The 26,286-nt window shown below is 38.5% G+C and overlaps 1 protein-coding gene across 8 annotated transcripts in view; it reads right to left on the reverse strand.

The window, feature by feature from the left end:
- Positions 1-26,286, reverse strand: part of FN1 (fibronectin 1) — a 69,042-nt gene that overhangs the window by 13,400 nt on the left and 29,356 nt on the right. For 2 of the 8 annotated variants that reach the window (XM_007100864.4, XM_007100867.4), the window contains exons 21-36: positions 20,444-20,538; positions 18,858-19,026; positions 18,298-18,384; positions 16,009-16,200; positions 14,487-14,759; positions 13,191-13,373; positions 10,750-10,839; positions 8,538-8,807; positions 7,437-7,553; positions 6,601-6,765; positions 5,917-6,072; positions 4,894-5,007; positions 3,799-4,068; positions 2,441-2,628; positions 1,506-1,593; positions 464-640 (exon numbers count right to left, since the gene is read on the reverse strand). In XM_007100864.4, coding sequence (XP_007100926.1) covers positions 464-640; positions 1,506-1,593; positions 2,441-2,628; positions 3,799-4,068; positions 4,894-5,007; positions 5,917-6,072; positions 6,601-6,765; positions 7,437-7,553; positions 8,538-8,807; positions 10,750-10,839; positions 13,191-13,373; positions 14,487-14,759; positions 16,009-16,200; positions 18,298-18,384; positions 18,858-19,026; positions 20,444-20,538 — 2,634 coding nt within the window. The remainder of the gene's footprint in view (positions 1-463; positions 641-1,505; positions 1,594-2,440; positions 2,629-3,798; positions 4,069-4,893; positions 5,008-5,916; positions 6,073-6,600; positions 6,766-7,436; positions 7,554-8,537; positions 8,808-10,749; positions 10,840-13,190; positions 13,374-14,486; positions 14,760-16,008; positions 16,201-18,297; positions 18,385-18,857; positions 19,027-20,443; positions 20,539-26,286) is intronic. The other 6 variants (XM_007100866.2, XM_028481632.2, XM_007100869.2 and 3 more) reach the window with 3 other exon arrangements.

Below are 26,286 nucleotides of genomic sequence, written 5' to 3' on the forward strand. Positions count from 1 at the left end.
TGGAATCAGAATTTTCAATCTCAAAAAGACCTAAATTGACCCAGATATGGAACATTCTCTGACAACAACTTTGATCTCTATGAAGTAGTGTCATTTGCTTTTTCAGATTTAATTCTGCTTTATAGTCTATGTGAATGTTAAGAACTAGACACTATCACTGAGTTTCTTTTGGCTCTCAAGCATTATGTAGAATTTTTTTTTCCCATAAGAGAGGGTTCATTGATGAAAGATCTCTGATGAATGGGACTTATGCCATTCCTCTGGCAAACATTAGACAAAACCAGGCGTTCACAGGACAAAATGTTTTGATCATGGGATGAATATACGTTGTAAAAAATAGAGCTGGGATATCATAAAACACTGAAGATAAATTTAACCAGTGTAAGTGGTAGAAAGACTAATAAGCTAATTTATGTTGGCAATGGCAGTTATCAAATGTGGTCAGTAGAGTGAGCTCCCGGACCCGTAATGGTGTAGCTTCTGACGTCTGGCTTGATGGTTCTCTGAACTGGAGTCTGGCCGTTGGCTGGGATGGCATCGACTTGGAAGCCGGTGATCGTCTCAGTCTTGGTTCTCCAGCTAATGGTGATGGTGGTCTCAGTAGCATCTGTCACACGGGCCCTTCTTGGAGGGCTGACATCTGCACGGGATGACAGCCAGAGATTAGTGCCTGGCTGGCTCATATAGGTAAGGTTTCGATATTTTAAAATGTTTCTGTATTATATACAAATACATCAATTTCTACACATGACTAATAATGTATAGATTTTCTCCTGTGGCATCCAGAGAGAAAAAGCAGACAGTAATTAGGAAAAATGAAAATATTCACCTCGTGTACTTTTTTTTAAGAACTGAAAAGCTTTACAAGTACTGTCAGTGGTTCCCAAGGCTGGCTTTACATATCTACAAATACCTCAGTAAGTGTTAAAATGATTGTTATTATAATATAAAATATGTGTAATAATATAAGGAAGGTATATATATTCATATATATAATAATGTATTGCTAGTATTTTGTCATTCTTATATAGATTCATATCTTTTCTCAACAGGTGCAACGCCATCCCTATTTCATAGATGAGAAGACTTTGACACTTGATGTGATTTCTGAAAAAGAATAACTGTGGGTTATTGATATGGCAGAAAACTAGAACCTGGGCCCAGTATCGTCCAGTCCTTACTGCACTGTTAGATACAACAGAAGCCAGCACGTCCTCCTCAAACTTCACTCTATGAAAACGAATTCTAACCAGTAGAACATAACCTAGGTGTGAGTCCTAGTTCACTGCACCAACACTAACACATCATGAAGTGATTCCACGTACGCGCCAGTAGACCACTTTCTGGAGAGGCACAGAAGGAAACAGTAGTAACTGGGAAAGCAAATCAATTTCCAAATGGGGAAGCATTCCATTGTTCACTTAGTGATCTAGAAAGGCATTTGCCATTCTTTAATTTTTGTTTATCCAGAACGTGTGTTGACACTAAAAAGTTTGATTACTCACTCTCCAGAGTCGTGACGACTCCCTGAGCTGGTCTGCTTGTCAAGGTGTCCTTAAGAGCATAGACGCTCACTTCATATTTAGTGGCCACCTAGAAAAAGGGCGCAGTAAGTTTTAGCAATGCAATCTTCTGAAGCCCAGGCATTTTCACTCCAGCATTAGAAAAAAGGCAACGGTTAGAAAAGAAAAAGTAAGCTAGCAAAACCCGCAGAACTGTAAGTTCCTATATTAATTTCCTTCCTACACTGACAACATATTTAATTACATGAATTTAAAAATGCACCTGGGGTTAAGCCCAAGTAAGCCATAACTTACATATTCATGCTAAGCTGATACAAAATGAGGAAAATGGTATTAGCTTTTCTCTTTTACGATCTGACAGGTGCAAATCATGAATTTTTCTGATCATAGAGAGGCAAAGAGAATAGTCCATCTCTGAAACCTCTTTCTGTAGTTTCTCCTGGAATTGGCCTTATGTTAAGAAGTAGAACAATTTCCTAGGTTCCTGGCTAGCTTTCTGCATGCACATCTAGAAGGATTAAAAATGACTTAAGGAAGGTAGGATCAGGCTGGGTTGGTGAAAACGGGAGAATATTCCTTGCAAAGGTAACAGGGCTGAGAAAAAGCATAACTAAAGTAGATTTATGCATTCAGCCTATGGATATATAAATTGCCCCCACCCTGCACACACAATACAACATTTTAAAATAAACAGAATACACTGAAAGAGCTAAGCAACATCCAGTGCTGCTCATAAAATTCTGTCCCTGATAGCTTAGGTCAACACAAAGTAATTCTAACTGGTACAAAATTATGATAAATTTAATTTGACGGCAGAGGCAAAGAACACAGATTTATTATATTATATTTCCACCAGCTTCAACTGTGTAAGAAATAACCTACTTGTTTAGTCCAATGAGAAAAAGGACACTTCTTACCATGAGTCCTGATACAACCACAGATGAGCTATCGGGAGCAAGGTTGATTTCTTTCATTGGTCCGGTCTTCTCCTTAGGGGTCACCCGCACTCGATATCCAGTGAGCTGAACATTGGGTGCCGTCCACTGGGCGGCCAGGCTGGTTGGTGAAACCTGAGTGAACTTCAGGTTGGTTGGTGCAGGAATGGCTGTCAGGATGGTCATTGGTTAGAGGTTATCTTACAGTAAATGGGGAAAGGGGGAAAATAAAGTGAATTCCAAGAAGTAGATAGGTTGTACTTGTTTGGTTGGGTGGGTACCCTAGTCACGCAAAGATTCAGTACAAGAAAGGACAAAAGGGGGTGCAAAATGAAGAAAATGTTTGCTGAAAAAAATGTGTTTTTTATTCAGCAATGCTCAGAATCACTGGAAGCGCTTGGGTAAATGCCCAAACTCTAAGAGACTTAAGGTTTTAGCAGTTGGGGTTTTTTGCTTTCCCTTAATAAATTAAAGTCAAATTGGCTTATTGGCCATTAGGATTGATCTTTCCATTTCTATGGGAAGAAGAGCAGTAGCCCCTCTGATAGAAATTATCTTTGTATGGAAAACCATCTCACAGAGTATTTCATCCCTCCAAAGACAGAATTATTATTTTATTCTATTTGTTTGGACCTCATGGACGATATCACTGCTAAATTTGAAGTATTCTCTGTGGTGCAGCAGCAGAAGAAAATTGGCTCACAACAGAAGCAGAAAAGAGAAGCAAAGAGCAATAATACGGATTGTCACCTCCAGGGTTTATGCTGTCACGAGGAGACATCTTTAGCATTCCACTCTGCTTTAGAAATAAAGCATGAGAGGATAAAGAAGGTGGAAAGCATTTGCCCTATCAACTGTTTCCTATGTTTCTGATTCTCAATCCTTTAAGCAAATTACACATCTAGCACATGATCTCTAACCAGAGAAGGAAGGTCTTACCCACGTGTTCTCAGAATCTTGCTGCTATGAAATGGCCCAGTTTGGGTTCCTTAGGATGCCAAATTTCTTTCCTTTATATACAATGAGCATATGTAACCACAGGGAGTCAAGGCTTAGGAAATAATCCACAATTTTCGTGTTCTCTTCAAATGTCTCGCTTTATGACCTTGTTTGTAAACCAAGCTACTCCAAAATTTCCTTTTATTAGACTTTATCTAAACGTCACCTACAGTTTATTGCTTATTACTATTCTTCTTTAAAGAGGGTCTTTCCTAATAGAGAGGTGGATTTTGGGGGTACCCATTTGCACGGGAATCGATAGCCTGATAAAGTATAATGCATTCAGCAGGGCATAAAGCCGCTGCTCCCATGAGCACCCAGCAGTGCAATTAACGATATACCTGTGGACTGGGTTCCAATCAGGGGCTGGCTCTCCATATCATCGTGCAAGGCAACCACACTGACTGTGTACTCAGAACCCGGCCTGAGGCCTTGCAGCTCTGCAGTCTCTTCTTCACCATCAGGTGCAGGGAATAGCTCATGGATTCCATCCTCAGGGCTCGAGTAGGTCACCCTGTACCTGGAAACTTGCCCCTGTGGGCTTTCCCAAGCAATTTTGATGGAATCGACATCCACATCAGTGAATGCCAGTCCTTTAGGGCGATCAATGTCTGTTAGGCAAATTAATGGTAAGAGGTTATGTGAAAAGCAAGTTGCGAAATAAGCATTTTTATAACATGCAAAGCAGTTCTGCAGATACCATTTTTCTTTGATGAATTAAATTCCAATTAACCCACTATTAAATGGAAAATTACTTGACCCTTGCTTAAGGTTTTTTGGTTCAGAAAATATTTAATGTCGCATCACTTATTAAAACATAGGTGTACATGAGATGCGGAGATACCCTGCAAAATGTCCCCAAATGAGGATTTATTTATATTCATTTTAAGATATTCTACCAAGATTTGTTTTTGCAATGTGATGTTAGTCTCACAGACCTGGATTTTTTATACCTTGGAAATGGCAAAGTTGATTTTCAATGTTAGATTCAGATTGTTATATTCTTTCTTTAACCCTCCCCCTCCCCCCCCATTGAATATTGTAATGTATGTATATTTAATATAAGTATAATATTTACATCAAACGTTGGTCCAGCCAAAGTCTGGTCCAGCCACAAATGCTCGAAACATAATAGTTTCATGAGGCACACTTCAATCAACTTTACCATCCAGTTGTAGAAAAGAAGGTGCTAGCAAAATATTTTGTAGATTTGCTATAGGCTAATAAGATTTTGCTGAGGCGATTTGAGCAGGAGAAATTCAAAGCACAGCAACTAACTATGGTAGTTCCACAACTTCTCTCCCTATATGTTCATAACTTGGCACTGAGAAGGAAAAATGTTTGCAAAGAGCTCAGCTCAAGATACAAACTAGGTATCCAGACACCTAAGCACAAAATTTGACTTTGAACATGGAAAACAGGCACTGGTTACATACTGGTTACTGCTGTCTGAACCAGAGGCTGACTCTCTCCGTTTCGATTCTGAGCGTAGACACTAACCACATACTCCACTGTGGGCTGCAAGCCTTCAATGGTCATTTCTGTTTGATCTGCAAAGGGAGTGAAAAGCAAAGGCAGCATGTATGTCATTCACTATGACAACCAAGTGACTTTCAGAGTTCGGTAGTAAATGCGTGGTGGCCTGGAATTTTCATTTGCAGAATTAGCATGAAAATATGGAGGAGTCACACATGGATTTCCTCTTGGACAGACACGTTCATTGCTAATACAAATTACCATATTGGAGTGAAGCCACACTAAAGGATAAGCTCTAAAATTGAATATGATGCCACCAACAATGAATTATGCTGCTCTTGAAAACACGAAAATTAACTGGACTTTAAAATATTGCCTTAGAATCCTAATTTCACAATTATTTTATATGAAAACAAAAACAAGAGCTAAAAGAATCTTTAAAAGTCAGTTAGGCCCATCTCTGTCTTCTTAGTGTGCATGATAAACAAAACCACAAAGATGAACCTAATAATTTAAGATGTCCAGGGCTTCCCTGGTGGCGCAGTGGTTGAGAGTCCGCCTGCCGATGCAGGGGACACGGGTACGTGCCCCGGTCCGGGAGGATCCCACATGCCGCGGAGCGGCTGGGCCCGTGAGCCATGGCCGCTGAGCCTGCGCGTCCGGAGCCTGTGCTCTGCAACGGGAGAGGCCACAACAGTGGGAGGCCCACGTACCGCAAAAAAAATAAAAAATAAAAAAAATAAAGATGTCCACACCATCCAACACTACTACACATGTAAAAACAGAAATGCACTCATCCTAAAAATTCTACCGTGGAGGGAGCTGTTAACAGCCTTGAGCCCTGAATTCACAAATGGGCAAACTCTGACACGTGATACGAAACTGTATAGTACTCAGAGCCAGGTAGTCATTTATTTAAAAAAGCATATTGTGCGGTCCTACTCTGTTTATCCTGATGTATGTGAGGTGCTGGCTATTCTTACCTGGACCTGCAGTCATTGTTTTCGATGGTCCTGGGCCATTTTTAGGAGTAGTGGTCACTCTGTAACCGGTAACAGGGGAACTTGAAGGCAGCCACCTGACACTAATGCTGTTGTCCTGGACATCAGTCACTTGCATCTGGGATGGTTTGTCAATTTCTACAAATAAAAACCAGGAGAAACCAATGAAGCCCCAGTCCATGGGGACAAGACCAGACAAGTCCTCATCTCCAGTTCTGATACAGATAGAATAATCTCTTAGTACTATTAATGACCCTCAGGTGTTTCTTTTGCAGAAACACAGAGAATTTTGGGAGGTGGTGCCTGCATCTTGATACTACTGTCTATTTTCAAGATGGCTGCTTCATTCACAAAGAAACTACATTTCCTGTAGATGTTTGCCTCCTTACCTTATTAGCTCATCTATTCATTCATTAACAAATATTTACTGAACATCCTCTGTCCCTGTCTCTATTATAGGCTCATGGAATACATCAATCAACATAACAGACAAAATTCCTTGCCCTTGGGGTGCTTCCTTATATATCTGGCTCAAAACTCTGCAGCTGTTGCTTCATCTTATTAAAAAAGAAAATCAATTCCACAATGAAGAAAATACTTTGGGAGAACATAGTAAAAGCTATCTGAGTAAATGAGCCTGTGTCATCCCAGAGGAGGAGTCGGTACCTGTTCGGTAATCGATGGAAACGGGCTTGCTGCTTGCCGGGCTGTCCCCACGGCCAGTGACAGCATAAACGGTGATGGTGTAGTCTGCTCCAGGTTTAAGACCACTGATGGTAGCTGTAGACTTGCTCCCAGGCACAGTGAACTCCTGGACAGGGCTATTTCCTCCTGTTTGAAAAGAGATTAATTTAAAGTGTGAGGGGCTGAGAGACACTTAGGGATTGCTGAGTAACTGAATTAACGTATTGAGAGCAGCTTGTAAGTTACATATTTGCTTATTTCCTTCAAAAAAGTGCTATTAAATAGGGCCTGAAGAGAAAGGTCTATTTATTTGTGCATGTAGTAAGCCTTGATGAATGTGTAAAAATTGAGAGAAAAATTGCAGCTCATGCTATTTTAACATTCCAGCTTTAACACGTGGTAGATTAAAGTTAGAAAGGGAGAGAAGGTAAGTCCTCAACCCAAGGTTGCATATAATTGTGGTCTTTTTTCAAAATCTTAATGGAATACATTCATGTTAAATAAAATTTTGAAAATACAGGAAAGTAAAAGGAAGATAAATACAAATCACTTATTTCACCACTGATAATACACTTGTGAATTTAAAATCCTTCCTCCTCAGCTCTGTTCCTCCCCTCTAGTATTATACAAACAACTTTTTATCTTGATTTTGCCACCAGTTATGTCATACATATTTCCCACATACTCTTAGAAAGAAGTCAAGGCTCCAGCGAATGGACTTGTCAAAGCTTCTTTAATTATGTATCCATTGCTGGGCTTTCGTGTTACCCATGACAGAATACTCCATCAGAGCGTGAAGTAGCACTTCACTAACGCACCTGTTTCTCCATAGGTGATCCTGTAATATCTCACTGTGACGGCAGGAGCATCCCAGCTGATCAACAGGCTAGTGGGGGTTGCAGCAATGACTTCCAGGTCCCTTGGAACATCAGAAACTAGAAAAACATGGGAAAGTTTTCACATCCGTAACTTTCAAAGGATGCCCAGATCCACCTTTTGTTCATTTTCCGGATCACTGCCTTTAGGATTCCTTCATATAATAATGTAAGTACTGCTCAAAATTAGCAAAATTAAAAATTATGAACAATGCAAGTAAGGGGTGAAGGAGACAATTCAAATCATGGTAAGATGATTAGTTCAAGTGTATTGGAGAGTTTTTCCCCTCAACTTCTTATTTAAAAAAATTTTAAAACCACGTAAAAGTGATAAAAAATATATAATGGACACCCATACTCCCTTCCCTTAGGGAATTTGCCACATTTCCTTGTCTCTCTCTATCTTTTTGTTAATCCGTTTGAGACTAAAGTACAGATATGATGATACTCCTCCCCTAAGTACTTAAGCATCTATCTTATAAGAACAAGTACACTATTATATTAAAATAATTTTTATGAGAACTTTGAAACAGAGTGTTTTCTACATTTTGAATAAAACTTTAGTTCTTAAAAATGCATAAATACCTAACTCAGGTGGGAAATTTCTTGAGATAAAGAAATTATCTTCTTTAATGTATTCTCATAACCATGATCTATTTTTTTTAAGAGATGATGACTCAGGGACTTCCCTGGTGGTCCAGTGGGTAAGACTCTGCACTCCCAATGCGGGGGACCCGGCTTCGACCCCTGGTAGGGGAACTAGATCTTGCATGCATGCCGCAAACTAAGCGTTCGCACGCCGCAGCTTAGAGTCTGCATGCTGCAACTAAAAGATCCCGCATACCGCAACTAAAATATCCCACATGCTGCAATGAAGATCCCATGTGCCGCAGCTAAGACCCAGCACAGTCAAAATAAATAAATAAATTTTTAAAAAGAGAGAGAGAGAGATGATGACTCAGACAACATAAAGCTATGTCACAGAAGCTATCACCTGCATAGAAAAGTCCTCTGAGTTTCTTTGCAGACCAGAAAACAAGTTACCTGTTGTTTGCTGGCCAACCAAGGAAGGACTTTCCTCTTTGCCATTAAGAGCGACAATGCTGACCACATAATCTGTGCCCGGATTGAGATTGGTGAGAGTGATGGAATTCCGAGAGGGGGGCACTCGATCCTCCCGAGGTCTTGCACTCATGTGGTCAGGATGATGGCGGATCTTGTAGCCGGTGATGGTAGCTCGAGGAGCAATCCAATGGACAGTGAAAGAGTTGGCAGTGATATCAGAAAAGTCAATGCCGGTTGGGGAATCGAGACCTGTTTTTGCCACCCAGGGGAGGAAGAGATAAAAGGGAAAAAAAAGACACCACCAACTTAGGAAGTGAGGAAGAATGTAAGGGAAAGTAACATCCATCCAGTGTTTCCATCCTTTTCCACTAACACAATGAATTGCCATGAACCTCAGGTTATGACGCACTGATTCTAAGCCACAGATAAATTTCAAAATCAGAAACTGACTCTGTTCAAAATGTCCAAAAGCATTCTTTTCTTTTTTCTTTTGCTAAGTAATCCAAGTGATTTCCGCATCACATTTGAAGACAGGTGTGTGAGATATTCTGGGAACTGATATTTTCAAAAGCTTCAGTGTTCAAGTATTCTATTTCTATCTTATAAGTAAGTGTACCTCTCAAAGTAAGGCAAGATCTGCCCACTCTCAGGTTAAGTGTTTGGCTCTCAAAGAAGCTTTCTACACTCAAGAGGGAACTGCTATGTCAACAGGGTGGTAAGAATGCCAAACAAAAACTTTCTAAAATGAAAATAAGACATCATCCTGGACAAATTACAATGCAAATAATTCCTCATGAATTGAGAATTTAGTGCGTTGCAGAAAAATTAACAAAAATTTAGAGTTGATCTCAAATTCAAATCACTTAACCTCTCTGGGACTTCCAGCAATTTCCATTTTAGTTATAACATTTACTTACTCTATTCAATAATGTACTCAAACCAAATTGAGATACCACAGCTTCTTTTTGGAAGCAAGTGGACTATAAGAAATAAAAAAATGGCTATATTAAATTACACTTTTTTGAAAGGAAAAAATTAATAGAAGCACTCATATTTAAGAAGGGACATAATATTATGGGATTCTATTCAACTTCTTTTTATAGTAAATGAAAATTTCATCAAGTAGAAAAAAGAGATAAACTCGTTGGCTTAGTAAAGAGGGAAAATACTTAGATGACAATGACAGTGTTGGGTCAGCCATTAGACAGAGCTGCCTAATGAGAAGGGATTTCACCACGTCTCAATAATAGCGATTATGAGATATTATTCTTGGGAGATATTTTTTAAAAAGATAGACAGCAAAGTTTCTGGACTAATTTCAGTCCTCCCTGGAAGCAGAGGGTATAATCTTAGTGATTGGAAGTCAGTGTAATAGTTGAATAAGGTGTCTTAATTTCTTTTAATCTATCAATACTTTTTTAATTGAAGTATAGTTGATTTACAATGTTGTGTTAATTTCTGCTGTACAGCAAAGTGACTCAGTTATACATATATACACATTCTCTTTTTTTATATTCTTTTCCATTATGGTTTGTCATAGGTTATTGAATATTCCCTGTGCTAGGGAATACAGTAGGACCTGGTTGTCCATCCATCCTATATATAATAGTTTGCATCTGCTATTCCCAAACTCCCAGTCCTTTCCTCCCCACCCTCCTCCCCCATGGCAACCACAAATCTGTTCTCTATATCTGTAAGTCTGTTTTTGTTTTGTAGATGTGTTCATTTGTGTCATATTTTAGATTCCACATATGTGATATCATATGGTATTTGTCTTTCTCTTTCTGAGTTACTTCAGTTAGTATGATAATCTCTAGGTCCATCCATGTTGCTGCAAATGGCATTATTTTGTTCTTTTTTATGGCTGAGTAGTATCCATTATGTGTGGAGTGCATGTTTCTTTTTGAATTATAGTTTTGACTGGATGTATGCCCAGGAGTGGGATTTCTGGATCATATGGTAATTCTATTGTTAGTGTTCTGAGGAACCTCCATACTGTTTTCCACAGTGGCTGCACCAACTACATTCCCATAAGGTGTCTTAATTTTTAAGACCAGTGATCAAAGGTAATGACGAGGTGACAAGCACTCCCACAAAAATGGAGATGTATTTTTAGAAGTAGCACGGAATTTTGCTCTTTAAAATTGGTAGGTGAAAGCTACTCAATAAGTATGTTGCCCACATGACTCACCAGTTTTCTGTCTTCCTCTAAGAGGTACGCTCTCGTGCTGCTCGTAAACACTGGAGACGCTGACTAAATACTCTGTGCCGGGCAGGAGATCTGAAGAGGCAAGTTAGAATTATTTTTAAAATGTGCTTGAGGGCTTCCCTGGTGGCGCAGTGGTTGAGAGTCCACCTGCCGATGCAGGGGACGCGGGTTCGTGCCCCGGTCCGGGAAGATCCCACATGCCGCGGAGCAGCTGAGCCCGTGAGCCATGGCCGCTGAGCCTGCGTGTCCAGAGCCTGTGCTCCACAACGGGAGAGGCCACAACAGTGAGAGGCCCGCGTACCACAAAATAAATAAATAAATAAATAAAAGTGCTTGAAAGAATGAAAAACCAAAGCACCCTTAGGACTATTTCAATGGATAAAATATCCAAGAGTCCTGTCCTAGAGCCTATTTACACCTAAGTGAATGTTGCTGCCTGGAGAGGGGCTGTCAGTAGGTGATGAGGAAGGGTCACCTTGCCCTGTAGCATCTCTAAGCCCTGTCCCCAGCTCCACCTGTGTGGGTATGACTCAGCTGCATCAGAAATAAGATGGAGTTGCTGCAGCACAGTAATATTTCTATCATTCACTTAACGGCACATCTGTTGAGGGCATGTGATAATGACTGTGGCACTGTGAATATCATTTACCTCTCACAATCACCCTAGCAGGTAGTTTGCTACCTTTTTTTTTTCTTTTTTAGTTTGCTACTTTTTAAAGCTGCTTTATTGCCAAACGATAAACTGAAAATATTTAAAGTGTCTAATTTGACAGATTTTGACAAATGTATACACTTGTGAAACCATCACCACATTCAAGATAATGAACATATCTATTACCTCCAAAAGTTTGGTTTACAATTATCCCCAGTTCCTAATGACAAAACTAAGGCACAGAGAAGTTATTTTTTCGATATATTTGCCCAAGATCACACAGGAGTTGAGCCTAAGCCAAGACCAGTGGTCTTAACAATTAACCCTTACTGAAAAAGGGTCATACTCATCGGGAGTGATGGGTTCTGCCCTATTAAGGTAAGAACAGAATACTTAAGAGTTGAATATATATTCCTGGGTCTCCTCTTCTCTCATTCTGAGGTACCAAAAAAGGTACAGAGTAAGGTTTCTAACCATTGAACTCCTACTCAAAAGACCCCCATTCCCCTCTACACCACCTCCCCTTCTGCAGGGGCCCCTGAAGCACCAGACTAGGAGATGGGATGCTTGGACTCCCCTTTCCTCCTTCCTGCTTGGCCAGGGGCAGTTTACTTAGCCACTGGAGACCTCAGTTGCTTCATCTGTAAAACAAGATAATAATGGCTTCTCTGGGGGGAAATGGCTACCTTGAGATCTAGAATAGAATCTAGAATAAGATCTTAGAGCATATGAATAACATGTGACAGGTCTATGGCTAAGGTGGGGCAGACACAGGTCCTGAAACAGAGCCTTGTGTATTGGGTAATGCTGTAAGTACTGATTCCAGAATGCTCCAGAACAGAATCATAGCCCCACTGATAGGCAGACATGAGGATTTCTCGCCCTCAGCCACAGAACTGGAAACCAAGACTGTGGTCGTGCTGAGCTGCCTTTCTTTGTATTTCACTCTCTAAAATATGTTTGAAAGATAGAGGATGTTTTCAGACCACATTTGGTAATGTACCTAAATGTGAGCTGTTTTTCCATTATGTAGAAGCTTTTGCTTTTTGCTCTTATATGTGTATTTTACTATTACAGTGAAAATAATGAAAAGCAACATTTATGTGAAACAGCACCATGTTGCAGCCTCCTTTTATTTTCTTTAATAAAATATATCAATTTCAAAGGGTAGAAACTAGAAACAATTTCCATAAATTGTTGTTGTTTATTTTAGTTTCAGTTATTTTCTGAGTCCTCAGCCTTCAGAGAAATCCTACTAACAGATTCTTTCTGAAGTACAAATTACACTTCTGGCTCTTTCTTCAAATTAGAATCCTGACGTACCCTGAGTGACTAGTCACTGTTTCTAAGTTTTCAAATGCCAAATAGATTACCTGCTGACACTTAAATGAGAATAAGACAGATACCATGACACTAGTTTCAATCCTCATTTTTTCTCTCGTTAAACAGTAAGATTTAGTCATATAATTTCTCTGGGCCCACATTTATTTTTATGTACTTATTTGGAAGCAGAACTTGTTTGAAGTCTTTGAACTTCACTGTTCGTGTTTTTCCACTCTGATTTTTAAAAAGTTGTAGATTTCAAAGATATAGTAAAACAACAACAAACATGAAATCTTTCAAAATTTACAGAGCTGCACGTTAGATTCGGAGTCTAGCCTGTAGTTCTGTTGTAACTGTCTTAATCTTTCTTGCTCCTACCTGAGGACACAGAATCTCTCCCTTATGTGCTAGCTTAGTATTTATTGAACAAATATACTTGACCGCTTACTTGTTAAGACCACTGCATTGTCTGAAGGAGAAACTGACAATTCGGCAACATCCTCCTCATTTTTCACAGGCGAGTAGCGCACCAGTAAGTTGGTCAATTCAATGGATGGAGGTGCGGCCCAGGTGACACGCATCGTGTCGGGACCAATGTTGGTAAATCGCAGGTCAGTGGGAGAAGGGACAGCTGGTTTCAAATAAGAAGGAAGACTAAGTTAATGTCACTTAAAAATTAAAGCTAACAAGAATAGCTGGAAAGGTAAAACCAGTATTTCATGCATAAAGGAAACGAGTCATCATCATGCAAATAGTCTAATCTAAATCACAGTGAACTACTGTTAAAAATAAAACACTACACCCAGTACTGTTAGGCCCCTTTAACCTTTCTGCCATCAATATATTTTAAAGGGTCAATCTAATTCACTTTCAAATACATAAAATCCATGTACATGATTAATACCACTGAAGATTATTTGATCCCAGGCTGAAGAGGCTTAGGTTGCTACAGAGCAAAGAGAAACATAGCAATACTTTCCAAAGATACACATGCACACAGACAAAAACACAAGAGGGTCTTCAGTTTCCCCCTGACAGGAGCGACTACAGCTACTGCCATAGCTACAATTCCATTCAGTGAATTCTACTTACAAGTGAAAGGGGTTCATGCAAATTGGTTCTCAGCATGTTTCTTACCATGCAGGGCAGAGAACCTTTATAATGTTGCATGCTGGTCCCCAGACTGTGGTTAAAGAGGAGTTTCTTTACCTCACCATGGCAATGAAATCTAGAATGTTCCAAAGTCTCTTTTGCTCCTACCGCAAAAAAAAAACCTCCTTCCACTCTACCCTAAATTTCAATCGTTTTTTAGACAGTCACAAAGAAGGAACATGGTAGAGTTTATCAAATAATAGAAAGAAGGGTATAATGTTACATTTTGGAAGTACATTTCTTCTTATTAACTGGTGCTCATGATACAATTTGGTATTAATGTTAGATTTTTAAAAAATAATTCTAGGTCGGCAAATTCAATTAACTTTTTCCATTTTGTATTTGATAGATCAGATATCTATTTCTGGCTTTACACATCTTCACGGTTTAAATGAAAATGTACCTAATATTGCATATATCTTCGTCCATTCAGTTTGGCATATGCATTCCACTCCTTACCAGTCGACCCACCCTCTCTTACTCTTTGGCAAATTGCTGGCTTTTCCCTTGAAACATCCACATTTAACCAGAGTGACTGGTGGCAGCATGCAACACCATCCATGTCTCAAAAACAGAAGTTTTCAAAATTCACCGGTTTGTTGTGTCAGTGTAGTAGGGGCACTCTCTCCGCCATTAATGAGAGTGATAACGCTGATGTCATAGTCAATGCCAGGCTCCAGCCCTGTAACTGTGTAGTATCCTACTGAGGAGTCCACAAAATCTTCAAAAATAGGGATACCTTCTCCTGCCGCAACTACTGTGATGCGGTACCCAATAATGGTGGAAGAGTTTAGCGGGGTCCACCTCAGGCCGATGCTTGAATCGGTTATATCAACAAAGCTTAGGTCAGTGAGTTGGGGCACCTCTATTGAGTTACAAAGCAAAGGAGGGCAAAGGAAAACAGAGGCAAAAATAAAGCAGTGTACATCAGGTTACTAGTGGTAAAACTGATAGTGTTGTTAAAGCAATGATGGTAATATGCAATCTGCTCCAAATTATCTGAAAAGACTTTTTAAGCACCATGAATAGTTTCCCTGGGAGAATAAAACAGGTTACAATATTACTTTAGGGATTTTTGTTTGTTTTTTGAAAATTCCCCAAACAGTAAAATTTAAATCTCTCAGGTTCTAAAAATTATAGTCCTGTTTAGGATGTTGAAACCATTCTTAGAACCTAGACATAAATACCTGTAGTAAGTATCAGCAAAGTTTAAAAAAATCCAAAACTATTTTAGTCGGAAAATAAAACTTTCATGAAGAGGGTTAAAAAAAATTGATTGAGGAGTTCTTCTTTATTTTCCCAATAGAAAAACTCATGACAACATCACGGTCATAATGCTAATGCATTATGAATGTATGGTATAAAATGTGCCACTCCAAAGCACATTCAGGGTAAAGACAGATAGGCCTGAGTCCAAGGCTACTGTTAATATTTTATTCATTTCATAATCAAAATTATTTAAGTAGCATTAGTAAAAGCATTCCACCAAATAATGCAAAGAATACAATCTGTCCAATGCTTTCATCTGTCACGATTCAATTTTGGACAAACAACAAACCTATCCCTAGATAGGTCTTTTCAATGTTGTCATTCAATCCACAAGAAAGAACACCCTAAAGGTGTGGCCTTTCTTTTTTTTTTTTTTCAATTAAAAAAAAAAAGAATTTGAAATGGCACGATGAAGAAATGAATGTGTCAACCAAGAGCTATTTCAGTGCTCACATATGGAGACTGTAAGATCAGGCACAAATGTACGGATGGGATGCATTTACCATATTACTTTTGTCTGTCAGTACTGAGTACAGACACATGACATCATTTTAGTAATAGTTCCACGTGAGCGGACAGTACAGAGTTAATGCCATGGTTGCCACTCCATTGCATACCCATCGAGACAAAGAGCATCCCAGTGAAGCACAGACAGTTAAGCAGTGTTAACAGCAAGCATTTGTCCAAATAGTTGCTTTGACTTCATGGTTCTAGAGAGTATGGTTCGGAGGTCAGAATTAAATCCCAAACATATTTGACACACTCAACCATCTGGGGATTAAGATGTTAATCCCCACTCTTACTGGAACTGCCACTCTGAGGATAATAGCTTATTTTTCCATTACCTGGCATGATGATATCAGAGATAGGGACACTTTCCTTGTCATCTTTGACAGTGTAAACACTGACATTGTACTCCAGGCCAGGACTCAGGTTTTCAAAAGTGCAGGAACTCTGATCGGCATGGACCACTTCTTCCAAAGAATATCCCTGCTGGCCATTTGTAGGGGTGGTGGTAATTCTATAGCCAGTAATGTCTGGAGAAAACAGAAAGGAGGAAGTTACTGCCCAGAACATTTGTGACCCAGAGCCTATTAAACTCAACTCCAATGATGTACCCTCGAAGGGGAATGGAGAGAGGACTCAGCATTTTTGTATTGAAGACTCTACCTATTGTCATTCAGGGCTTACAACAACCCTTTGAGGGAGGTATTAATATCCTCAGTTTAAGAAAATCTTGGAAAGGGGAAATGATTACCAAAAGCTTTTCTGTCTCTAAATTCCATGGTCCTTCTACCACTCTACCCTGTTTTTCTTAATGGATCATTTGCAGGACAGCTGAAGACCATTCTATTTTACCTGCTAGGATGGAATGGCTCTCACCCTTAAGCACATTCCCCAAAGTGGGCTCTCCTAACTTACAAGGTCTAAACCTATGGGATTTACAGGAAGGGAATAGGAAAGGAGAAAAAGTAAAAAGCAAAAGTGGCTCTACTTATTCTAGAAAAAGTATATTCACTGCTGAAGACTTCAGGAATCATAGAAGTGGGACAGTGAGAGGGTTTAGGGGAGGAGAGAGTCATTCAAATTAAAATAGTGATGAACTGAGATCCATGGGGAAAGCCTAAATGTAAAGCGAGGAAGTATATTTAAGTTAAACTTACTAAAGGGAGAGAAAATGATGGCACATTTTATAATTAGGAATAGGGTGACCACTAAAGTGGTATATACAAGGAAATCCAAGTGGATGGGAAATCAATGTTTGGGTCATTACACTGGCTAGTGACCATTCAGATGGACAGGCTAAGCCATCCATTAAGACTAAATATTAATGATCTAGCTTCTGACAGGCATGAAACTTGCCAACCTAAAAGTTTCAAATTTAGAGTAATTCAGCTGGAAATAGTGTAGTTTTGGCTTAAATGATGTTTCCACAGACAATGAAAACTTCACTAAAGTCACTTTACTTCAGAGGGGAATTAAAAAGGATATTTTAAGCTAGCTTTATTGCGTGTGACTGCACATATTGATCTGATTTATAAATAATTGCCTTAGCTGTGTGCCCAAGCAAAGGGAAGAACGGTTTAAAAGATTAGAGTACAAATAGAAAGAGTGAAATAATGAAGTAAATATATCCATTAATGAAAAAGCACAGGAGTTATAGATACCATCAACATTAGTTGGTGTTTCTGTTTTTGTTTAATTTTGAATTTTGTTTAATTTAGAATTTTCTCAATAATGAGTATCCTGATAATCTCAATAGTGATTCCCCCAATATACCCAATATTAAACATTTTAGTTTACATTTCTCATTGAAAGAGACTTTCACATGGACTTGGCAAAGATCGGGAATGTCTAAAATTTCGCTTGCCATTGCCCTGGTACATCATGATACTTGAATATTGCCATAGGTATCTTTACACATTTTAGGATTCTGTAAATAATTTTTAATATGTGTGAACGAGTGTAGACAGAAGCTTTATGTAAAGCTTGAAAAACAGTCATGGAATGCCAGTTAGCCAAATTTCTCATTCTTGAGTATAAGTAAAACAAACTAACAATTAAAAATCCAAATACGTGAAGTCTGGTGTAAGAATGAGTCTGAGCACTTGAGTTACAATCCCAGTTCTGTAACATTTAAAATTTGTGACTATGGGTAAGTTGATTTTTTTCTGAGTCTCAGTTTTTTCATTCTGTAAAATGGAGGTCATTTCTACCCTGAGATTTTTGTGGTGCAACTCATGATAAAATATTTGTGAAATATCTAAGTTTACTGAGTAATATACTTAGAATCTATGCTAACCCGCAAATGGAAAATTAGGAAGTATAACTTCAGCCATTTGTTTGGCAGTTTGGAATGCCACTGAGCAAAAAGGACCACTCAGAATGCTTTTCCTCAGCTCTCATGATTCCCTCCTATAGCTCAGTAAGGGTCTGCCTTGCTCTCTTTCCTGTAATTTAAATAAACATGCAGTAAAACACCCTATATGTCACTCTATGATGTGCGCCTGTATTTTTTTATGGAGAGCTAGGTGCTTATAATTTTGACCCTTTCTCTGAAGGGAACACAGTTTCTAAACTTTGTCTTGGGAAAGCATTGCATATACTTGCCCTATGATACATCCCAGGCTTACCTGGGGTGGTACTCCTCTCCCAGGAGACAGTAAGCACGCCAGTGTCGGGGTTTGTTTCCAGGTGCAAGTTCTTTGGTGGAGACAGTGCTATGCAGAAAAAAAATTTTTTAATTATAAGTTAAAGCTAGCACAAAGCACTTGAGCTGTGGAATACCTCTCCCTCTCTTTTCCTCCCTCCCTTCCTTTCTTCCTTCCACAATCAGGAAAAATAAAGAAGTTATTTATTTATGTCCATGCTGTCCATGCTGGACAGCAATTCTCTGAGAGAATTTTTTTTTTTTACAATTTTTGATTTTGCAACACTATTGAAATTTTTTTCTGTCTTGCCAGTTCATAAACATTTTTGACATGGAAAGAACACTTCCGATGCCATAGACTATATGACATGAATTGAACTTGCTACTCCAAACTTAGAAATAGCTAATAATGTAAGTAGGGATGAAATCTTTCCCTTGTGTCATTATCATAAGTAAAAAGTGATATTGCTATCAGCTACTTTAAAAAAGTAGAACAATTTAAAAAACGAAAAGAAAAGAAAAGAGGTAAAAAACTCCTCTTACGTGTCACCACTTTCTTTACAATTGGTGTATCTCTCTCTTGCCCATCTTTCAGGACTGAAATGGTGTAAATGTATTCCACGCCTGGGGTCAGGCCAGACACAACGATGCTTCCTGAGTCTGAGGTCACTTCTCGTGGTGCTTCCCCTCCCTGGCTTGGTCGTACACCCAGCTAGGAAAAAGAAAGCAAAATAAACACCAAGGACAAATATTTCCAGAGCTGGGTTACTGCTGAGAGATTGTGGTTATGCTTTGCATAATGTGGACTCCTCAGGAACTGCACTCTGCTTTTAGTTGGGAATGAGTTGGGAACTTACTTTAGCTCTATTAAATAATGTAGCTGGAAATTCCCTGGAACTGGGTGGGGAGGGTGCCACTTAGGGGAAGTATCTTCCAAAACTAAGTTAAGGTAGCTTGTGATGGAAGCTTCCAGAGAAACATCATTATATACTGTTTTGCTTGATAAATAATCTCCTGGTACAAACCAGAAGTACACAAGGGCTTTGGGCCACATGCCCGTTCATTTCTTATTTTCTTTTTGCTGGAAGAAATCCTCTAGTTCTCTCTTTAATGAGTTATTAGCATTCAACTTAAATGTACCAGTCCCTGTAACACTTTGTACTTCAAAAACACTCCTTTTAAAGAAGGACAGCTTCAACTGCAGGCTGATATGTTACAAAAGAAGAATTAAGATTAATGTGCCCTTAATTTTCAATCCTTTTAGGATTTTATTTGAAAAGCCTAGGTGATATCATGTCATCAGTGTTCAGCTCTAGAGACATGCTTAGTACTTTATAAGCCTCCTGAAAGTCTAAATGACACTAAGGGAAATTTGAAAGGTATACTGACAATTTTCAGAAAGGGTTTCTTCATATTTAAGTAGCAGAATCATCAATACGCCATTTGCGTATTTCGAAAAAGAAATGATCTTTGGTATATTTTTTTAAACAAACAATCATGGGGATTTAGTCTTGATTTTCAATTATAATAAATATTTCTCTCTCCACACTCTAAATGCCAAAAAAGGAATTCTTTTAAACACATTCATTTGTATTCATCACTTCCCTAATACTATTACTTTAAAGATCATGTATCCAGATATCTATAGGGAAGACCTTAATCTTAATGTCTATTAAGAGATTCAACTAAGGGGCTTTGAACAAGTTGAGATGAAACTGATTGGATAAAAACGTGATTTTTGACTGACTCTGAGTTTCATTGGTCTCCTTAAATTGGTTTTTGTGAACTTGTTGATACCTATTTAGAACAACACAACAAGACCTGTTTCCCTGTATATCTTTAAATCTAACTCCCTGGGAGAAAGGATAGAGAAAACAAGATAACAACTAACAGTTCCATACTAATGTTTTCCTCTTTGCAAAGCACTTTCACTGCCTCAGTCCATCTTTCCAGCAATTCAGGGAGGCAGAAGTATTGTGATGCCCTGACAAAGTGGTCAGAGAGGTATGAACACAGACAGGACGAAACCCAAGTCTCCTGACTCCTGAGCATCCTGTTTCAACTACATCCAGAAACACGAGGGCAACCCAGGGCTGTATTACAAGGGATTAGGAACATCTGCAATTTACCCTAAAACCAATCCTTGGAGCAGGCGTCCATGTAATCACAATGGTGGTTTCAGTCACTTCTGCGTTGTAAGGTGGGATGGAGCCCAGAGGCTGCACTGTGAAATGGAATCAAAGCATGTGTTCAAGCCTTAGAATCACAGAGAATGCAGATAACAAATTTTTTTTTTTTTTAATCTTTTGGCTGCACCTTGCGGCATGTGGGATCTTAGTTCCCCAACCAGGGATCGAACCCGCAACCCCTGCAATGGAAGTGTGGAGTCTTAACCACTGGACCGCCAGGGAAGTCCCGATAACAAATATTTTTATCGAGAACCTCAGTTTTAGTCAGCCAATGGATCCAGAATGTGACATATGTGAAAATCTGGAGTAGGTCAATGCCTCTCAACCTTTCATGTGCCACACGAATCATCTGAGACCTGGCTAAAATGCAGGTTCTGATTCTGTAGGTCCACATGGGGCTAGGTAGTTTGCATTTCTGTTATGCCAGTGTTGTCAGTCTGGGAATCACATTTAAATAACAAGGAGCTAAATGACCACAGAGGACCCTTTCAACTGCTTGGATTCTGAAGTTTGTGTCTTTTCATCATGTTTGGGATTTGAGTTTGATGACAATAACTTTCCCTATATCATCAGTATAGAATCCCATATAAAATGTAAAACTGGTCACCACAAACTGATTATCACTCCGCTTCTTAACCATTATTTTGAGAACAATGGTTAAATTATAGATGATTATCTAAAAATAGCTATATGCTGAATCACTCCATAATGATGGCCAATTATTTTTGGTTGCAGAAAGAGATGCCATGTGAAAGGTAAATGAAATCTGCCATGGATGCACTTATAAATTCTAAAGATACTTTCCTTAAATATGTGATTATTCACTCAGAATAATCACACTGCAGAAATTTAGTACTCTGCCACTGGAATTAGGAATTATAATAAAAGTTTATTTCGAATCTCCTAGCATCCTGACATCACTGCTATTTCTTAGCGAAAATAATACTTTAAAAAAAAACAAGAGGGACTTCCCTGGTGGTGCAGTAGTTAAGAATCCGCCTGCCAATGCAGGGCACACGGGTTGGAGCCCTGGTCTGGGAAGATCCCACATGCCGCGGAGCAACTAAGCCCGTGCGCCACAACTACTGAGCTCGCGCGCCTAGAGCCTGTGCTCCACCACAAGAGAAGCCACCACAATGAGAAGCCCACACACCGCAACGAAGAGTAGCCCCTGCTCATTGTGACTAGAGAAAGCCCACGTGCAGCAACGAAGACCCAACGCAGCCAAAAATAAATAAATAAATTTTAAAAAATTTAAAAAATTTTTAAATTAAAAAAAACAAGAAAAAGAGGAAGAAAAAGAGTATGTGTACATAAAGCTGAAAGAGACATTTTCAACAATCTTACAAATCTTTTCATAAATTTAGAATCTCTAAAATATAATTGGCAGAACAACAAAATCTTGTAATAAGCATGTCAATAACTGGCTGCTATGGGAAAGGTGAGGTCTCAGAAGGCAAGACATTTGTGTCTGGTGAGTCAAATTCAGGGCTTTCAAGCGTGTGGATGGCCTTGGTCACATGTTTAGTGCCTTCATAATTCCTTCCTCTTTACGTCTCAACCAAATTTTTGTGCCCACTGGGGACAAAACACTAGTAAACGCATTTATACTCAATTATGAATGGCTGGTGAGACAAAGACTTATGTTTCAGACTTAGACAAATGAACATTAAGAGTCTTTAAGCCTACTCTGAGAAAGAGAAAAACAAATATCGTATATTAACACATATATGCGGAATCTAGAAAAATGGTACAGATGACCCGGTTTGCAAGGCAGAAATTGAGACACAGAAATTGAGACACAGACACAGAGAACAAACATGTGGACGCCAAGGGGGGAAAGAAGGGGGTGGGATGAATTGAGAGATTGGGACTGACATGTACATGCTAATATGTATAAAATAGGTAACTAATGAGAACCTGCTGTACAGCACAGAGAACTCTACTGCACTTCGCTGTAAAGTAGAAACTAACACAACATTGTAAAACAACTATACCCCAATAAAAATAAATAAATAAATAAAACATTTTTTTTTAAAAAAAGTCTTTAAGTAGTACTCCGTTACTACTCAGCTCCAGTCATGGGAAAATTCAGGCCCAGCACTGCACTTCTTCCAGTGTTTTCCAATCTGGATTTTCATGTGCAATTTTTAAAAAAGTATTTTTAAAATACTGCTGTCTGAAAAAATAAAATACATGTGGGCATACTTTGTAATGGCTGCTTTACTGGCTGCACTGAAGTTCTACTGGTTTGGAGAGATGTTTCATGAGTACGTTATTGTTTTGATGGTATTCTCAGTGGAATTAGGATGGGTGACCTGTGATGCCTCTTCAGAGTCTCTGAAATCATACACCACTTGGCTGCCACTGACTTTGCCCAAATGCCATGGCCAGCCCTGGGTGACCATGTTAATGCCCACAGAAACAATTCAGAGAGCAGTCAGCTTCTTTCACTGAACATCTGTGAAAGCCACAATTTTTTCACAAAAACATTCTCAACTGTCTTGGAAGCTTTAAGATTGGGTGTTTTCTATTGCTTGAGCCAGCCAGCTAGAACTTTCTCAAGTTTAAGACAATGCTCTCTGCCTGGGAAGACCATTACAGGAAACTCTCCAAACCACAAACCCACAAACTGATGGCAAACAAAGAATGTGACTGTAAGCATGAGCTATGGATTCTGGCAGGTCTTGTTAGGTGAAGGACAGCCTGGATGTTAAAATTTGCCCTATTTATAAAGAGTAAGCTGATTTTCCCCAGAAACAGCTCCTCCCCCCGCTGCCATGTGCTCTTAACAATTTAACACAAGTTATAAAACCCAGAAAGGTTATTCCCAGAATTCAGCTTGTTAACAGTAAAAAGCTACAGAAACTTAAAGCAATTTCAAAAATATGCAAGCCCTGCTGATGTTTACAGCCTCAGAGAGTACTTGAAGTTCAAATGAAGTCGCAGAACTCACTGCTTATAGAGGTTTATTTAAATCTAAGTTTGGTTGAGCTATTTTCTCAATCATCTATTCAACAAATATTTTTTGAGAGAGGGAGAGGGATGGACTGGGAGTTTGGGGTGGGTAGATGCAAACTATGACATTTACAATGGATAAACAACAAGGTCCTAATGTATAACACATGGAACTATATTCACTATCTTGTGATAAACCATAATGGAAAAAAAAATTTTTTTTAAGTATACTGTGTGCAAGGCACGACATTGACCTTTATCTAATAAAAGTAGTTCTATCAGTTAACTCAAATAAAATTATATTTTTCAATAAGTGTATTGTGCAGACAATAAAATAACATGTCCAATATATCAAAGTCTCCAAAAGTACTTGAAATAGTCAATATTGCCCCACCCACTCCATTTAATTATTTTTAGTATCATTAAAAATGCTTTTTCTTAGAGAGATGCAAATCAAACCTAGAATGAGGTACCACCTCACACCAGTCAGAATGGCCATCATTAAAAAGTCTACAAATGATAAATGCTGGAGAGGGTGTGAAGAAAAGGGAACCCTCTTACACTGTTGGTGGGAATGTAAATTGGTGCAGACACTATGGAGAACAGTATGGAGGTTCCTCAAAAAACTAAAAATAGAGTTGCTATATGATCCAGCAATCACACTCCTGGGCATATACCCAGACAAAACTATAACTCTAAAAGATACATGCACCCCTATGTTCATAGCAACACTATTTACAACAGCCAAGACATGGAAACAATCTAAATGTCAATAGACAGATAAATGGATAAAGAAGATGTGGTATATATACACAATGGAATACTACTCAGCCATAAAAAAGAATGAAATAATGCCATTTGCAGCAGCATGGATGGACCTAAAGATTATCATACTAAGTGAAGTAAGTCAGAACAAGAAAGACAAATACCACATGATATCACTTATATGTGGAATCTAAAATATGACACAAATGAACATATCTATGAAACAAAAACAGACTCACAAATATAGAGAACAAACTTGTGGTTGCCGAGGGGAAGGGGAGGTAAGGGAGGGAAGAATTGGGAGTCTGGGATTAGCAGATGCAAACTAGCATATATAGGATGGATAAACAACAAGTTCCTACTGTATAGCTCAGGGAACTATATTCAATATCCTGTGATAAACCATAATATAAAAGAATATATATATGTATGACTGAATCACTTTGCTGTACAGCAGAAATTAACACAACATTGTAATTCAACTATAGTTCAATAAAATGATAAATAAATAAATAAAATGCTTTTTCTTTTATAGGCACTCTATCCAACAAAAGAAACTACATAAAATTTGTCTCGTTAAAAAGTAAAATAGATAATATACAGAAGTATACATGGTCAGTAAAAGACTAAATCTACTGAAATTTCCATTCTAATGAAAAGAAGGTCATCTATGAGAAGCAGACATTTACAAGAAATACAAAGATATTGATTTCATGTTAATAGATTTTAGAGTATCTTAGTAACATGTAACATAAAAAAGCAAAATTTAAAGGTTAACTTAGAGATAAAAACAGATTTTACTTGCCTATGATTAGCAGTTACTTAAGAAAAAGCCTTTACTAGCTAAACTTCATAAACGAAATTTAAATGAAAATAAATTTTTAGTAAATTATGAATTCTTACAGGGATAATTTTATAGAGAATTTTCTTTGTGAAATAAATTCCATAGTAATGTAAAAACTAAACTTATATTCACTTTTTGAATGCTTTTTAACGTCTACTTTTCAAATTAGTCAAAGAGTAAGATTTGTGGAAAGCTTTTAGGAAATTGCAAGCTAGTTCATAGTTGCAATATATGCTGAAAAAGTATTAAGTTAGGTCCTTCTGGAATTCAAAGTGAGTTAAAAATAAATATTAATGCTTATCTAGAAATGATGGGTCTCATATTTCTTTGTAATGTAAATGAGTTGCATTTGATAGAAATCAGTTTATGAATACAGTCCTCTATTGTGATGTAGATATGTAAGAGATTTAAGGCCACTTCCTGTAAAGTGTTGAGCAAAAGACAGACAGGACCAAACATTACCGTCAGTATTTTTCCTTCTGTGGAATTTCAAGAGTAATTAAAAAAAAAAAAAAGCTATTCTGTTCTGCAGAAGGTACTTTAATCTGCTGCAGTCAACACTTGTAAAAAAATCATTTCCTTAGCTTCTTGTCCTGTTGGTTTCTATTCAATTGGTGCATGTTTTTGTTCCACATTTACTGCTATCATTCAATACCCAAAGTATTAGGATGTAGACATAGGTGCTGATTTTTTTTTCTTGCCTTAACTAGTATTTGGTAAATTCATTTAATGCAGTAGCCTTCAATTTTCAAGTAACTGGGTGTTTTAAACAATGTTACTCAAAGTGCTGGTCCCAGAGAAAATAAGGATCTTGGCAACATATGTCAGGTAATGCACTGCTTCCTTCATTAAGAAAACCTTGTTTCACAAAAGTATCAACTGAACTAAATGGTGTGCTCCATCATCTACATTCTGGCATAAGCTCCTTAGTCCATGAAACAAACAGTTCGCAGACCAGCAATGGGTTCATGGGTCACACTTTGAGTAGTACTGCATTAAATCTTTTTGCCCAGCCGCTCCGCGGCATGTGGGATCCTCCCAGACCGGGTCGCGAACCCGGTTCCCCTGCATTGGCAGGCGGACGCACAACCACTGCGCCACCAGGGAAGCCCCAAATCTTTTTTTTTAATTAAAAAAATTATTTAATCTTGTACAAAGTTTTTTAAGTTAACTTTTTTTTTTTTTTGGCTGTGTTGAGGGGCTTTTGGGATCCCCA

The sequence above is a fragment of the Physeter macrocephalus genome, chromosome 2 (assembly GCF_002837175.3).
Source record: "Physeter macrocephalus isolate SW-GA chromosome 2, ASM283717v5, whole genome shotgun sequence".
Classification (NCBI taxonomy): Eukaryota; Metazoa; Chordata; class Mammalia; order Artiodactyla; family Physeteridae; genus Physeter; species Physeter macrocephalus.